Below are 14,614 nucleotides of genomic sequence, written 5' to 3'. Positions count from 1 at the left end.
AAACCAAGGTTGCAGCTGTTCCGGCACAGAAACACACGATCGGTCCTCTTCCATAATATATGAGTCACTAAGAGGCTCCTTTAGCTCCTCAAGCTGTTTACATGATGCTTAACAACAAGATTTAACAGGTCCTCATAGTTTAGATGTGTGTGTGCGCATGTGCACGCTCTGATGTTCGTGTTTTTGCATTCATGTCAAGTTTTACTGAAGATGAACAAGTGAAGGTATTCTCTTTCTTGCCATGCGTGGAAAGACTTCAGCATCTATTTTAATACATTAACCTTTTTCTGTTTCCTCAGCTGGTGCAAATGTTTAGGCTGTGAATGTATTTGTGCCAGACGCAGCTTTTTTCTGTGACTTCTGAATCAAACGCAGCCTAGACTTGACCCTGGAAATGTCATCTCCTTAATTCCTTTTCTGTAATACTAGAATAATGTTCACCCAGCATGTTGAATAAGTTATGTGTGTTTTCCCACCACATCTGACAGGGAGGTTCGTGCTTTCGCTCTTTTGGCTACTTACAGAACAAAACAGAGTGTTCGGTGTCTCAGCAAAAATCCATTCATTCCCATAAAATCCTGACAATATAATTATCTTACAGCACTTGTCTTCGCTCTGTTTCATAGAGGCTCTTATTTCATTATGACACACCTTGCAGCTTGTGCGTGTGTGTTTCTGCGCGTGAGGGCAAATGCATGTTTTTATTCTCACTTCTTCACGCGCTATTCTCGTGGGCTTTATGGTGCAGAAGTACCATTAATGTGGCACAGCTTACGCTCCCAGGAAGATGCTGCTTTTTCAGAATTCAGTCTTTTCTTCCCATCCCACCCTCCTGCTTTTCTCCTTCTCTGCCTGCAGCCAGCCATCGAACTAAAAATCAATAAGCCATAAAGAGAATAGAGGAGCCTCTTATTTACATCAGTCTGATTGGAGAGGTGGTTTGTCTCTCCTCGTAGCCTCTTTATACACTTCAGGCAGAAGCATCCAGTTTGCCTCCAATAACACACTTGACAGGCTGTCCAGATAAGAAGCGAAACTCTCCTAAAATGCTGAGGCGTAAAGGATAGGACGAGGCTGCGAGCTTAATGCGTAGCCACTGCCTCTGGGGTAACTGGATGAAAATACGGGTTTAGAGGTAGACGCCTCCAAACCGTGTGTGGGTTTGTAGCATGTGAATGCTCTCATGTCGATGCCCATTGAGGGTAAAGAGCAGGAGTGATTCATAAGGCCACAGGGGGGCCCCAGAGACAGGACATAAGGAGAAGGAATTCATGATGACACAGGCTGCGGGACCTCATGCAGAATCCTTTCCCACTGAACGCTGTAAAGCAACAATATTGACTCTTTCTTCATCATACTTTGCGCTGTGTCTCGTGTGAATTGAAAGAACATTTGAGGTAAACATTTTCTATTTAAGCATCTGTTATAATAATCCTCTTATGGGTCCATGTTAAGAGGGGGTTCTACTTATTTCCAGGGACAGGAGCTCGCCAAAATGAGATGACATGACTTTGTTCCCTGAAGCAGTTTGCTTTTTCAGATGCTTCTGCCTCCATCTGAGCACAGTCACTTTTTAAGAGGATACTGCCTCTAATGTCCATAACCAGCATTTTTCCACACGTTTTAGCCTGTTAACTATAGATTCTAGATGTTTTATAACACTGTGAATTATTTTCTAACCCCTTCCACATGCATTGAGACGGATTTTCTTGCTTGAGATAAGCAATCTATGTCAATTCGTTTTTCAGATTTCACCTTATTGTTTCATGGAGACGCAGTTGCTTGGATGCACTGTCTTGCAAACTCTCAGTGTGTTTGATAATGCTCAAAACATCCAGGATTTGAGATTGAGTTAATGCATGAGGTTACATTCACATTTTACAAAAAACATCCATCTTTGCTCGTTGACGCTCCCAAAGCTTTATGTTGTGTTTGTCCATGTTTTTGTTTGCACAATATCTTAAAAAGAAAGAAAGAAAATAGATTTCCGTCAGATATGGAGGCAAGTAAAGTGATCAGTGCATCCAATAAATCTTCTGGAAGTATTTGTTAACATTGAGAGTTGGTATTTTTGCTCTTCTTTCATGGACTCCTTACTTCATCCTATTATTATCTATCATCATGTGTGTTTCCAACCAGATACAGACTAAACATTTCTAAACATTTTCCCTGTTAGAATAACAAAATTGGACGATCTTGCAGCCTTGGCGGAGACGTGCCCTCACTGGATGCTTCTGGATTTGAATTCTCAACAACACTGTGTGTCAGCGTAATGCGTTTTGGCAGCTGATTGTCAATTCTTGCACTTGGGAGCATCCTCCAAGTCTTTAGAAGCTGATCTCCAGCGCATGTCAAAGTTTATCCCAACCCAGCCGCCACAGTAAATGTTGGCATTGTACATTTCTGCAAACCACAGATATGTGACAACTTTATGTTTCAATTCTCCATTTTAGGTTTAGGCACCAAAACTGTTAAGTTAGGATTGGGAAAAGATCACGTTTTATCTTAAAATACCTGGTTTTATCGCTACAAACACATCTGGAAAATGTCCCAAAGTCTTGCCAAGCAAAGTGCCACCATCCCCTCCTCCTCCTGAAGAGAAACTCAGCTCATATACGACCGATACGTATTGTAGATACGTTGATTTGATCTGGATAACATAATATATATTCTGCCATTTGGGCCGTGCTTTTGCAAACATGCTTTCTTAATCATCTGTAGTGGAGGTTCCAAACAATCTCAAATCTGTGCTTTAAATTCCACTATGATGCTCAAGAGACTTGGAAATGGAACAGCGCCAGCTTTCCAACCTCAAGCCACAGTGTTCGCTTTAATCAGAGCGCAGGCGAGTCGACAATCCTGCACACTCACCTTGATCAATCTTGTTTGTTTAAGTGACGCTTGACGATAATGGCTGAGGCAGCACCTCTCCTGACTGGGTCACCGTCTCCTCTGACCGGCTGAAAGAGTGGCAGCCCCTCTGCCACGGTCAGTGCCACACTTACTGCGACTTAATGCAGCAGATAATGTGACATGTTGGGTGGCTTTTCCCCAGGGAGCAGCTGAGTGCTAAGACTAATTGGTCCCAACTGTCAGCGAGTCCCATCATCTTATAGACTTCTTTTCTGCCTTTGAGTCACTTTTCTTCACCCGGGAGTCGGGAGCAGTCAGCAGCTAGAGCTACAGAGGAGAGTAAAAGGATCCATATTGGAAAGAAAAAGCAGAGTTTGTCGTTGTTGATGTTGTTGACCAATTTGAGATAGGGCCTACAGTATGTGTTCCAGATAGAGATTCAGATGTTCATTTCATGAGTCTGTGAACTACTAAAAAGTCTCTGATGAAATATTGATTGTTTGCTAGGGTGAGAAATTGTTATTCTGAGGAACATTCAAGTTTTACTGTAGCCTCTGTACAAGTTTGACCAAGTTTGCCTCTCAGTCACAAGCTTTTTGAGGTAAAGTAAGATAAATCTAATGCAGCAATTTCCAATAAATGGTGGATTAAGAGATTATTTTATGGTATTTCTATCCCCATGTGTAATACGGAGGAAGGAGATTTGCAACCTGGCCTCAAACCTGCGTTTTTTGTACATGGTTGGGACCCCAACCCGATGCAGCATTGGTCACTACATGCACAATGCTGCGGTTGTATATGTGTGTGTTACTGTACAGCTTGTGTGCCTTTAGCAACTGATTCAGTGGCTGATATTGAGTGAATGTTACAGTCAGTAATGACTCATCATATGGTTGGGAGGGAGTGCTGAGATGGAATGTAGAAAAAGAAACAACCAACCCCCGAGGGCTTGAAAAACATACTCAACCTTAATCCTCAGCAGAGAGGTACACAGCTCACCCATCCCCCCGGTTGCTTCCCAAATCCCCCAGCCCGTAGTCCAATGCAAGCCCCGTGTAAACTTGGCCTTTGTGTTCATTCTGCTACATGGAGAGGCAGTCACAGGGTAGTTAAAGCTGCTATAATCACTATTTTTATATCAACAATGGATTAAATGACTGTGTATCACACTGATAGGGATGATTCCTCAGATAATTACCACCCGAGTCTTGAGGTCCACAATTTCACTGTTTTGGTCCACTCTCGGCAATCTCATCAGAGGCGTTTCCAGCTGCAGCAGGCAGCTGTTGCCAGTGAAAAAAGCTCTGCTAAACCCACTGTGCACCACCTGCTCAGCACCAAACTGCAGACAGACAAAGTTAGGAACTAGCTGGTGAACACAGTGAAGTGTTCATCTGCTAGAGCCAAATATTTCTCTGAAGAGCTGATGAAGAGCAAATTAGAGCTAAAAGGTGAATGAATATTGGACTTACATTGGACATGCTTGAGCGTGTTCACCAGCTAGTTCCTTACTTTGTCTACATTCTGCTGCTGCTGAAAATGGCACTGTGAGTGTGATGACGAGGCTGGGAAACCAAACAATGCGCTAAAAGATGCTATAAAGATCCATGAAGTGGAGGGGAGCAGTAGCATCAGGTGATAATTCTCCTTACATGCGCATGTAGTTATGATACCTATTGTCTATTTAAATATACTTATTGTAGCACCTGTAAAGTATATCACACTTATTGAGACCACTGCATCTCTTGAGAGATGGCAAGCATTTACGCGTACATCAAAATATATATGAAAGACTGTAGTAAGGCAGATTCTGCACATGCAGCCAGCCCACCCGACACTGGCCTCAGCCCAGCTGGTGGGGTGGGAGTCATCTTTAACCTATGCACCCAGTTTAATAATAACCCTCAGACAGAAAAGTAAGTTAATTAGAGAAATACCACAGAGGCACTCAGACAACTCTTGCTGAGCCCACCACCCTTCTTGAATATGTCCAACAGCCCCTCCTCTGCACACTTATGGGCCACAAGCGGCTACGCCAGAACTTGTGGGATTCTCTGCCCCATCGTATTTCCACGACCGCCCATCCCGAACGACTGTTCCACAACTGAAACTTCTCAATCCCCAACATGCCTACTCCCTGAAAAGTGAAACAGTAGTAGGCTCTTTGGCATTTGGAAGCGTGGTGCTAGCCAGGGCGAGCTGCTTGCACAGCTGTGGGTGGCAGTTTTGTCATTCAGGTCTTTGTTGTCAGAGCCAATTTCGGCTCCTCAGATAATCATCTTTCACAAGTTTTTTTTGTTGTTGTTGTTGTTGCTGTTGTCTTTTTGAAGTTGAAATACTTGTGGTTGGTTGTTTTCCACTTCTAGTTTGAAATGCAAATTGATGCCATGCCTGGATAATGTGTCGACGTCGGGGTTTGTTATTTGATATCTAGACGTACTTTATGATCTATCACATTGCACAAAATCACAGGCTTAATTAGGAAACTCAAATTATATCCATCCCTAAATGCTATGTTATTTAAAGCCTTTGAACCAAGTTCCCGCCGTTTGCCTCCAGTTAGAGCTGGCTTCAAGCCTGGGAGGCATCGAGTCCACACAGAGGGCTTTCATTTACTCCCAGCATGTACACACACACACAAATAGCCATATAACCATCCTATGAAAGTTACCATTCCTTCACACACTGAAACCTATATGAAGTCTGTGCTTTTTCACGGTCAACCTTTTTAAGGATTGACGTAATCCTTAGTACTACGACACTGTAAACATAGGCAAACTCAGCCAAAGCGGTGACGCACAAACATAATCTGGCACAATTCTAATATTTAATCTTATGCTAATGTCTCTATCTTCTTTACTCTTTCTCTCTTTCAAAAATCCATCAGACATGCAGCGTCTCCCATGAGGTTCTCAGCCCTCCTATTTTGTCAGCGGACTATTCATTGGGAAAGTATGTAGGTCAATCTGCTTTGCGTTTTATCTAAAACCATACGGATGTGTCGCAGCATGATTAATATTTCATATCTATATGATCAGTGATGGCTGTCATTGTGTTCGGAGGGCTGAGTAGTCTAAAAGTCAATCATCGGGAAGGAGGGGAGGCTGGGATGGAGGAATTGATAAAAATCTTCTGCACGTCTGAGTGCATTTTTTTCTCTAAATCCCTTTGTAAACTTCTAACATATGAATCAATGTATAATCACACCATACAGTTCCAAACAGAGCGGTCGATAAAACACATTTAAAAGACTAAATCTGGCTTTTCTGGCCTTTTTAACTGGGATGTTTTGTGATATCTGAGTGACACAGCACCGGTTCAAAGAGAGGAACTGTCCCTGTGTAAAACTAAGCCAGCGGTCCAGTCCATGCGGATTGTTGCTCTTTTATAACGCGTTGCCTGGACACAGTTGATCCTTTTGCTCACTGTAATCCATTTTCTGGTGTTTAGTCAGTAAGCACGCATTGGCGTCCCCGTGTGTTATATCACATGTCGCATGCTGCGGCATATTACACAAGTGTCACCGGCTCGGAGCTTGCAGTAGGGTGACCTGTCTGCAGAGTTAATGAATTAGACAAGTTCTTGGGATCGTGGTTTACTTTCCAGAGTCGGCCTGCGTCAGCAAAATGTGTTTTTACACCAAGAAACAGACTGGTTCTCACTTTCTTTAAAAAAAAAAGTGGCCATTAAATCTTTCTTTAATGGCTGAAAGTTGTTGTTTTTGCACTTTCTACCCCACCAACAATGATTCATACTTTATTGTGCTTGTCTGGCAATGATCACTGTGAACTGCAGAGGAAATTTCTGTGGGTCAGACAATTGTTCCAAGCATTTTGTCAGAAGAGAAGAAATGTTTTGGCTTCATGAGGGTTGAGTTTTTTGGGGGGGATGAGAAGTGGATTTGTTTTGTTGTTTTTTTTTCAGGACAGAGGGTAAGCGGAAGAGAAGCCTCTCAGAGCTCTGATCTTCTCTTCCTTGCTGTTTCTCTCCGAGCCAACTTCTGCTGTATTTTTTTCTTGTCACAGATGATGTCTTCAGCGCAGGAGATCAGAACGGCTCTGCTGTGTGTTTCATGTATACACACACACACACACACACACACACACACACACACACGCACACACTGTAACGCTCCCCTCCTTTGCGCTCTTTTAATTCTCTGCAAATTCCACCAGAGAGTGAGGGGCTTGGTGTGTTGTGTTGTGCATGTGTGTGCGTGCATTCCTGCCTCTGTTAGCCTCAACATCTCATCACATGTGAGGAGAACAGGCTGCGAGACGGAAAGAGAAAAAGATGACTACAGAGGAAAGAGGGGAAATAGGACGAGGTGAAGCCAGGGATTGTACCAGAGCGGGGCTCTGAGCGGTCGGCTGATGACGTGAAGCCCTGCACACACATCTGGAACAGCTTGAGCAGCTGCACCTGAAGAGAAGGGCTCCTCCGCGAAGCCTCTGCCGGCACTTTCTCTTTCTCCCTCGTGCCCTTCTTTTTTTCTTTTTTCTCTCGCTGTCTCTAAATCTTTCTCTCTCTGCTCTCCGCCTGCCGGAGCGCTGGAATGGTTACCCGCTGAGCATCAGCAAAGAAGAGCGAGTTAACCGAAGCGAAAGAGAAGAGCAGAGAGAAGACACAAGAGGACAGTAACATGGGAAATAATTATTAGGCATGAGGTAGGAGAAGTTGACAACCATATTGTGAGTGCAAGTGAAGAAGAGAGGGAGCACGAGGGATTTACAAAAAGAGAGATGGAGAAGGAGAGAGTGTGAAAGACGGGGAAAGAGAGGCGGAGAGGGGATTTAAAAGCCGGAATGCGCTGACATTGGAGACCTGAGTTTCTGTTTGTATTTGGCACAGCATGTCCTGTCACTCCACAGGTTTATCCACATATACACCAATTTATCAGCACACACACACACACCACACACTGTTTGCTTTGGAGGATGATCCCAGGAGGCCACGCCAGGAGAAGAGAACACCTTCCAAGGAGCTGTTAACCTCCCACCCCTCACCCTCAGCTCACCTCCCACCCGGCTTCCCAAAAGTGCCCTCCCTCTGGCCCTTGCAGCCTACCTGCACTAGTCACAACACGCTGGAGCCTGAGAGTCGCAGAGTCAAGCTCACTGAGAGCTGAGAAACCCTGGATTGCCCACAGGACGCAGCTGCAGTCACACTGGCTGAGGAAGACTGAGGAGCTTTACTGATCCGCTGACCTGCAGGATGTCTAAAGCCTCCAGGCTGGCCCGCCCACCCTCATTAGGTGCCGGATCAAAGCTGCCCTCCCCCAGGAAGGAATGCCCTGGCACGGCCGCTGCGGCCGGTCGAGCCCGGGTGCTGAGCGTGGGGGAAAAGCTGATGAGGGCAGGTAGCGATGGCATCCTGGGTAGACAGAAGTCTTTAACGGCCGCTGTGCCACAGGACAAAGCACAGAGGGAGACCCAGACTGAGACTCAGGCCCCCAGCCAGAGTCCAGGTGAGAAGGGCCAAAATATGGAAGCAGTCCCTCCCAAGAGCAGGATCAGCCCACCTAAAACCTCAAGTCAAGGCTCTGTGCACAGTAAGTAATGCATCGAACTTCATAATTCCAACTTGTCTCCAATGACCTTTGGGTCTTTCTTCAAACGTGTGATCGGTTCACATGCGAAACTTTGATACTCCCTCTGTGTAATTGCACGCTTAGAGAGCATAAACACATTTCAAAGTTCAGTTGTAATTCAAATGTCACTTTTTTTCCCCCTGAACTGGGTAGCGTGATATGGTTTGCCCTCCTTCTACTCATCTGTCATCATTCGTTGGTCAGTTCAGCATGTAAGGGATTAGGCTTTTTCTTCTTCGTGTGTGCCCTGTAATGCGAGTTCATTGTGTTGTGAACATATGGATTAGCTATTCTTGGGTTATCTGAGATCTCCTTCCTGCCCTGTGGCAAACGATGGGATGCTCGTGTCAAGCATCTACAATTAACAGGCACGGGGACCAAAAATAGCACTGCGTTGACAAATGCAAGGGTCTGCTCTGGGGTGGGCGTGTTGCAACACAAAAACACAGCACAGCAGATTATGCTGTTTGACAGCAGCAATAGTTTTGTTTTCCGTGTTGACAGCTGCGAGATAAACAGTGTTCATTTAACAAGGTTCTCTATCAGGAATGCACACTTGCACTGATTGGCCAAAATGATGCCTTGCCTGATGATGCTGATGAATTGCAGAAAAACCTGGTTCAGCGTCTTTGCATTTTTTGCTGGATGATCCTACATTTCACCCCGCTTCCATGTGCATCCATAAGCTGTGGCTGTGGCATGTGACTCATTGAAATTAATGAGAAAGCTTATATTTTTTGACGCAGTGCTATTGTGAACACGGCCTTGATGGAGGAGAGAGGAATAACTGCTCATGGGATCTCTGTCGCTATCTCATTGCCTCAGTTCTTTGTGGGGGGTGCAGATTAAGAAATGGGGGCCAAGAGGTTGAGGAAAGCGGTCTTATCATTCCCACTTGGCCTTCTCGCCAGATTCCCAGCTCTGCAGGACGCCAGCTTTCATGGTTTTGTCAGTTCACAGTCATCTCACACTCTCAAAGGCAACTTGACCAAGATTGTGTAGAGGATGAGTTTGTGCATACACTGTTAGCAGCTGCTCAGAGTCTGATTGACAGACCGGTCATTTTTTTCCCCATCCGTCGACATGTTTCCTGTCAATCATTCCTGAATCACGCTTGAGTGTTCAGCTTGTACTCAAAGACAGCAGTTGGGAAGTCTAAGGGGGGTTTAAGTGTGTAGATGAAGGCAACAGGGGTGAGTCAAGTAAGAGAGTGACAGAAGGAGGTCAGGAATGCAAGCAGGGCATGCTGGGAAATCAACAGGTCTTGAGCTGTGTCTGTGTGTGAGTCCCTCCCTGCAGTAAAGACAGGTTATGGGTTATAAGGGGGCAGGTTTGCACTGGAAACCAGATGTTCTTGTCTGTGCATCTTCCATTCTCCTCTTTACACAAATAAATGGCCTTCCACAGAGCTGATTCACTTGTCAAGGTTCGGGGTCAGTGTGCCTTCAGTTCGTTTGGTCCAAAATGTGGGTTGAAGCAACACTGATAGAGTTAAGTAAACTTTAAAAAAGAATCTGAAATCGTACCTAAAAGTGTTAATGGAAAGGACATGGAAAGTGATCCAACCCTTCTTTTTACCATCTATGTTTCTGTGTCTTTTCTCACTTTTTTTTCTCATGTCCTCCCTCGCTCATCGCTTATCTTTTGCTGACTTTCTTGCGTCCCTTTGTCTTTCTTCCCTCTAACACCCTCTACACTTTTGTTTCTCCCTGCGTCTGTCTCCTCTTCGTTCCTTTTTTTTTTTTTTTGCCTGTCGTGTTTTGACAGCGGATGAATCAGTCATTGAAGGGTGCCACGTCCGCCCACACACACAAACGCATAAACTCACAAAAGACCATCAAAAAGAATAAATGAACTGTGTGTATTCTCTGCATTTCGCCTCTGTCCTAGTGTGAGTTTTTAGGTGTGAGTTTGGAGACATCGAGAACTCTGTGCACTTCTTGTTATGCACTAACTTTGAAGTTCCTCATTGAAAAGCCAGTGCTCCAACAGTCCAGTCTCTCTAGAAACCAGCTATACAGTATGCTGGTTCCACAACCCTTTGATATGTAACACTTTATTTTTACATGCCATGCAAGGTCTTCACTTTGGGGAACTGCTTTTGGCAACACGGAACCATGTGCTGCTTAAGTATTTGGATTTTAAATAGGCCAACACAATTAAATACCCTTTCACTGCAGGCTAATGGGCAGCTCATCATATTCCCTATCCACTTATGGCTTGTACACAAACAAGGGTGGTTAATGTGGGGGGTTCAGACCGTGCCAGGTCTCCATCTTCCCAGCTAATGCCAGTTACAGGGCATGACGGCAGCTAAAGCAAGGGCCCACAGGGTCACACAGAGCTGATGCACACTGCGCTGGCAGACGATAAGTGCGTGTGACAGGTGACATTTCCACTGTGTGAAAGCTTCAGAGCTGACTGCTGCTCGCCAAAGGGCCCAATTTCAGTCTTAAAGTGGCAGCTTCCACCAAAAGTGAAATCCGTTTGACATTTCCTGTCCAGAGAGGGTATAATATGAGTCTCAAGTGCAGATTCAAGTTCTTTTGATACTGTATGACATTGCGTCACACCACTGATCAGGAACAGTTTGGCATCTTCCTTCAAGGCATCTCTTATCCTGGATGTACATATTTATATGCATACTTCATTAGTACTTTATTATTATATACACTCCATGGCAAAAACATTGCACTCCAAAACTTAAGGGCCTCTGTGCTTCTTAGAAGGTTTGCCACAAGATCTGAAACTGGCTGCAGGGATTTGCTCCCATTCAGCAACAAGAGCATTAGTGAGGCCGGGCACCAGTGTTGGCCATTAAAGTTTATAGAAAAAATAAATAAATAAATAAATAATAATAATAATAATAATATATGAGGTATTTTTCCTCTGTGTAACTGCTGTTGAACAGCAGCCACTGCTGCCGAAAGTCTCAATTAGGAGATAATGCTAGAAGAGGCATCAAGTATGTGAACTCCCTCTGCAATGTCAACTGTGTCTACCTACATTTAGCTTAAATGGGAAAGGTAACGCTTGCACATTTATTTCACGCCACAAAAGTTCAATAATGATGTTTCAGTCCCAGTTGAATCCTTGTCAATCCAGAATGTTTGAGCCACACCCAAAGTTTAGCCAACAATAGCTAACATTAGCCGCCTCAAGCTACCAAGAGTGTCCTGAATGAAGGAATGGTGTGTTTAATTACTCATCATCTCCAGTTTTTCATTTGTAAGAGGGGGATGGTGTTATTTCTTCAGAACCAGATGTAAACACAGATTATTGTGAAGTAACTGGGCAAGGCTGCCCAGCTGATGAAAACATCTGGAAAGGTTAAGGACTTAACCTCTTTCTTGCTCTCCTATCTTTGCTTTCTCCAAACCTCCCAGACTCTTTCTTCGCTTTGTGTCTGGATCAGCTTGAAAGTATTTCACCTCTTGTGCAACCGCATGTGTCCTTTGATCCCATGCCCCATCATGCAAGGAGTTGTTTTCAAGATGCCCTTGAGATAAAGTCACTGCTCAGATTTTTGGATGACCTCACCTTCGGGTGATTGAGAAGGTGAGTCAATAGGAGCAACAGAGAGCGCCATGATTGGGGAGGGAGGGGGCTCCATGAGGTTTGTCTGCGTTTTCTTTACTCATCCAGACACGGAAACAAGCACTTGTGTTATGTTGCTTCTTGTCTGATATGGTTTTGCAAGATTTGTTACCACATCAGTATGTGCACAGTTGCTTCAGCTTGTTTTCAAGTGTCAGGGTTTATTGCAGCCCTGAGTATATTAATGTACATGTGTACTTCTACCCATTGACAACAGCGTTAACAGCGTATAGATATGAATCACTGGCTGGAGACGTGTTACATGCTCCTACATGCTCACTTTATAGTACACTGTGTCAAACACTCACTGCTGAGAGTCTGAGTGGTTTGTATCTGTGACTGTCTTTTTTCGCTGATGCTGTCTTACTTCCTTTTGGAAAAAAGTTGAAAAAAACAGCTTAGTGTAATGGGAACGAGTTTGAGGATTGGGATGTGATCACCCGTTTCTTTGACACTGAAGCCAAGAGTAGGGATTACATTAATTGCAGCCTCTCGTGACTCTTTAAACCCCCAGTTGTCTCGTTGAGGTTTTTTCTGCTTTGACAACTATCAGGCAGACTGTTTGCATTATTGAGACTGTGAAATACGCCACTTCAATTGGGCCACAAAATGGATATGCAGTTCTGATTCTTCAGAAATCCATTTTAATTACCTTTTTATGTACATATCTGTTGCAGAGTTGTATCTTCCAAGTTTCTGACATGGTGTCCGGTGTCTTGAATGTACCAAACTGGAATTTGAGAGAGTTAGGTCTTTTGATTAATCCAGACTTTCCTTTTTTTGTGTGATTGAGCTGACTAATGCCACATTTCCACTAGCGCGGCTCGACTCGACTCTGCCTGGTTGTTTTGTGTTTCCATTAGGGATAGTACCTGGTACCCGATACTATTTTTAGTACCTGCTCTGGCGAGGTTCCAAGCGAGTAGAAGCGTTACTATATGTGTGACATCAACAGCCTGTCGGCCACTGATTGGCCGGAGAGTGTCGTCACTGGTCTGCGACGTCCAACACCGGAAAAACAATCCCGCCCCCTTCATTGTAACACCGGGCAACAGCAACCACTGACTTTATTCTTTATTCTCACTCGAGGGAAATGGCTGCTCGTAAAATATCACTGTGGTCCGCTCTGTTTGCGTCGCGTACAAATTGACGTCATGGCAGTTTCGCACAGCCGTGGTATGACGACCCCGCCTACGTTGAGGAGGTACTATGAAGTACTCAATTGTAATGGAAACTCAACCAAACCAAGTAGAGTAGAGTAGAACCGAGTCGAGTAGAGCTGGAACTGTGTAATGGAAATGTGCCAAAATTGAGGTCTGTAAGTAGGAGGTTGATTTCAAGGAAGCTCCCCCCACCCCCCACCCCAACACACGCATACTTTGAATCGCACAATCACAAACTTTAACTGTATGGATTCATACCATTTACCTCCCATTACCTTCACAGCTGTTGCAAGAGAAATGTAGAAGACAACTCAATAGAATCAGCAAGAGGGCCACAGGAGAGCAGCAGCAAAACAGCAGAAATGAGGAGTTTTGAAACACGAGTCTAAATGTAATTAAAAGGGAAAGGCGTTTATTGTCTATTTAGTCAGTTCCTCTATTGACTAAAGTCAATTAGGAGAGGCTAAAAAAGTTTCTAAAGAGCTTTTTCTCCAAATGCCACGAGGTAGGAAGTGACAATGCCTCGATGTTTTCTCAGCTGTGGGAGACAACTCACCTTTGTCTTTGGCTCGTCAATAAGTACCCAGTGACTGGAGAGTCCAGTGAGTCATCAGAAGCATGGGAGTAGGTGAGTTAATGATGTGTTCACGGACCTGGGGTCTTTGTTCAGAAAATGAGTAGATGTGACTCATCCATTCAAACAGAAACAGACAGTTATCGGGCCACTGAGCAAGAAGAAAGAGTTTTGGTTATGTGGATACTCATGAGTGTATATTGTGAGTCCCCCTGTTGGGTCTGGTGTGTGTTTTTCTTTCAGGGTGTAGCTTGGGGCAATGTTGCTTCTTCCTGATTTCTGAGGCTGTGCCGCTCTTAAAGAGAAACAGCAGAGGGGATTGGCTTTCTCTCCATGTCAGATTAAGGATAAAACAAAAGCCTTAATCTCTTTTATGCCCACCCTGACTTTCAAGTCCCAAGGTTTTCACTTGTTGAAGTCAAACTGATTACCCTGTCTACATCTTTTGCATATTTACTTTGCAGTGTGGTCTGTTAGTTTGGCTTCAAGTCTTCAAAGCTAATACTGCAAATGTGGCATGAAATTCCTTCATACCAGACATCTCGCTGCTAAATTGTTTTTTCAATGTAATGTAAAGTGTGTGCATGTTCTAGCCCAAAGCATAAGTGTGGTTAATTCACCCATCTGAGGGGTGTAAGCGGATGCGAAGACCTCCCTCAGGGTTTCCTCTCAAAGTCACTCGACAGAGAAATCAATATCTCCACCTCCCCTCTTAAACCCTTTTGACCTCCAGGCGAACGTGATGTGGTATGTGTGTGTTGGTTGGTCTGTCTGTGTGGGCGTGAGCGAACAAGCATACACATTGCCTTATGCACAAACTGCTAAATATTCGCACAC

At 44.4% G+C, this 14,614-nt stretch overlaps 1 protein-coding gene across 13 annotated transcripts in view; it reads left to right on the top strand.

The window, feature by feature from the left end:
* LOC139346894 (sickle tail protein homolog) overlaps positions 1 to 14,614 on the top strand; it is a 108,073-nt gene that overhangs the window by 15,473 nt on the left and 77,986 nt on the right. For 4 of the 13 annotated variants that reach the window (XM_070986242.1, XM_070986241.1, XM_070986238.1 and 1 more), the window contains exon 1: positions 7,306 to 8,404. The exons of 3 other annotated variants lie outside the window; for them this stretch is intronic. In XM_070986242.1, coding sequence (XP_070842343.1) covers positions 8,068 to 8,404 — 337 coding nt within the window. In that variant the 5' untranslated portion in view covers positions 7,306 to 8,067. Of the gene's footprint in view, positions 1 to 7,127; positions 8,405 to 14,614 lie in introns of those variants that run through there. 6 more of the 13 variants (XM_070986250.1, XM_070986248.1, XM_070986251.1 and 3 more) reach the window with 3 other exon arrangements.

This window comes from Chaetodon trifascialis, chromosome 18 (genome assembly GCF_039877785.1).
Source record: "Chaetodon trifascialis isolate fChaTrf1 chromosome 18, fChaTrf1.hap1, whole genome shotgun sequence".
Classification (NCBI taxonomy): Eukaryota; Metazoa; Chordata; class Actinopteri; order Chaetodontiformes; family Chaetodontidae; genus Chaetodon; species Chaetodon trifascialis.
This window is presented reverse-complemented; position numbering and strand designations above follow the sequence as displayed.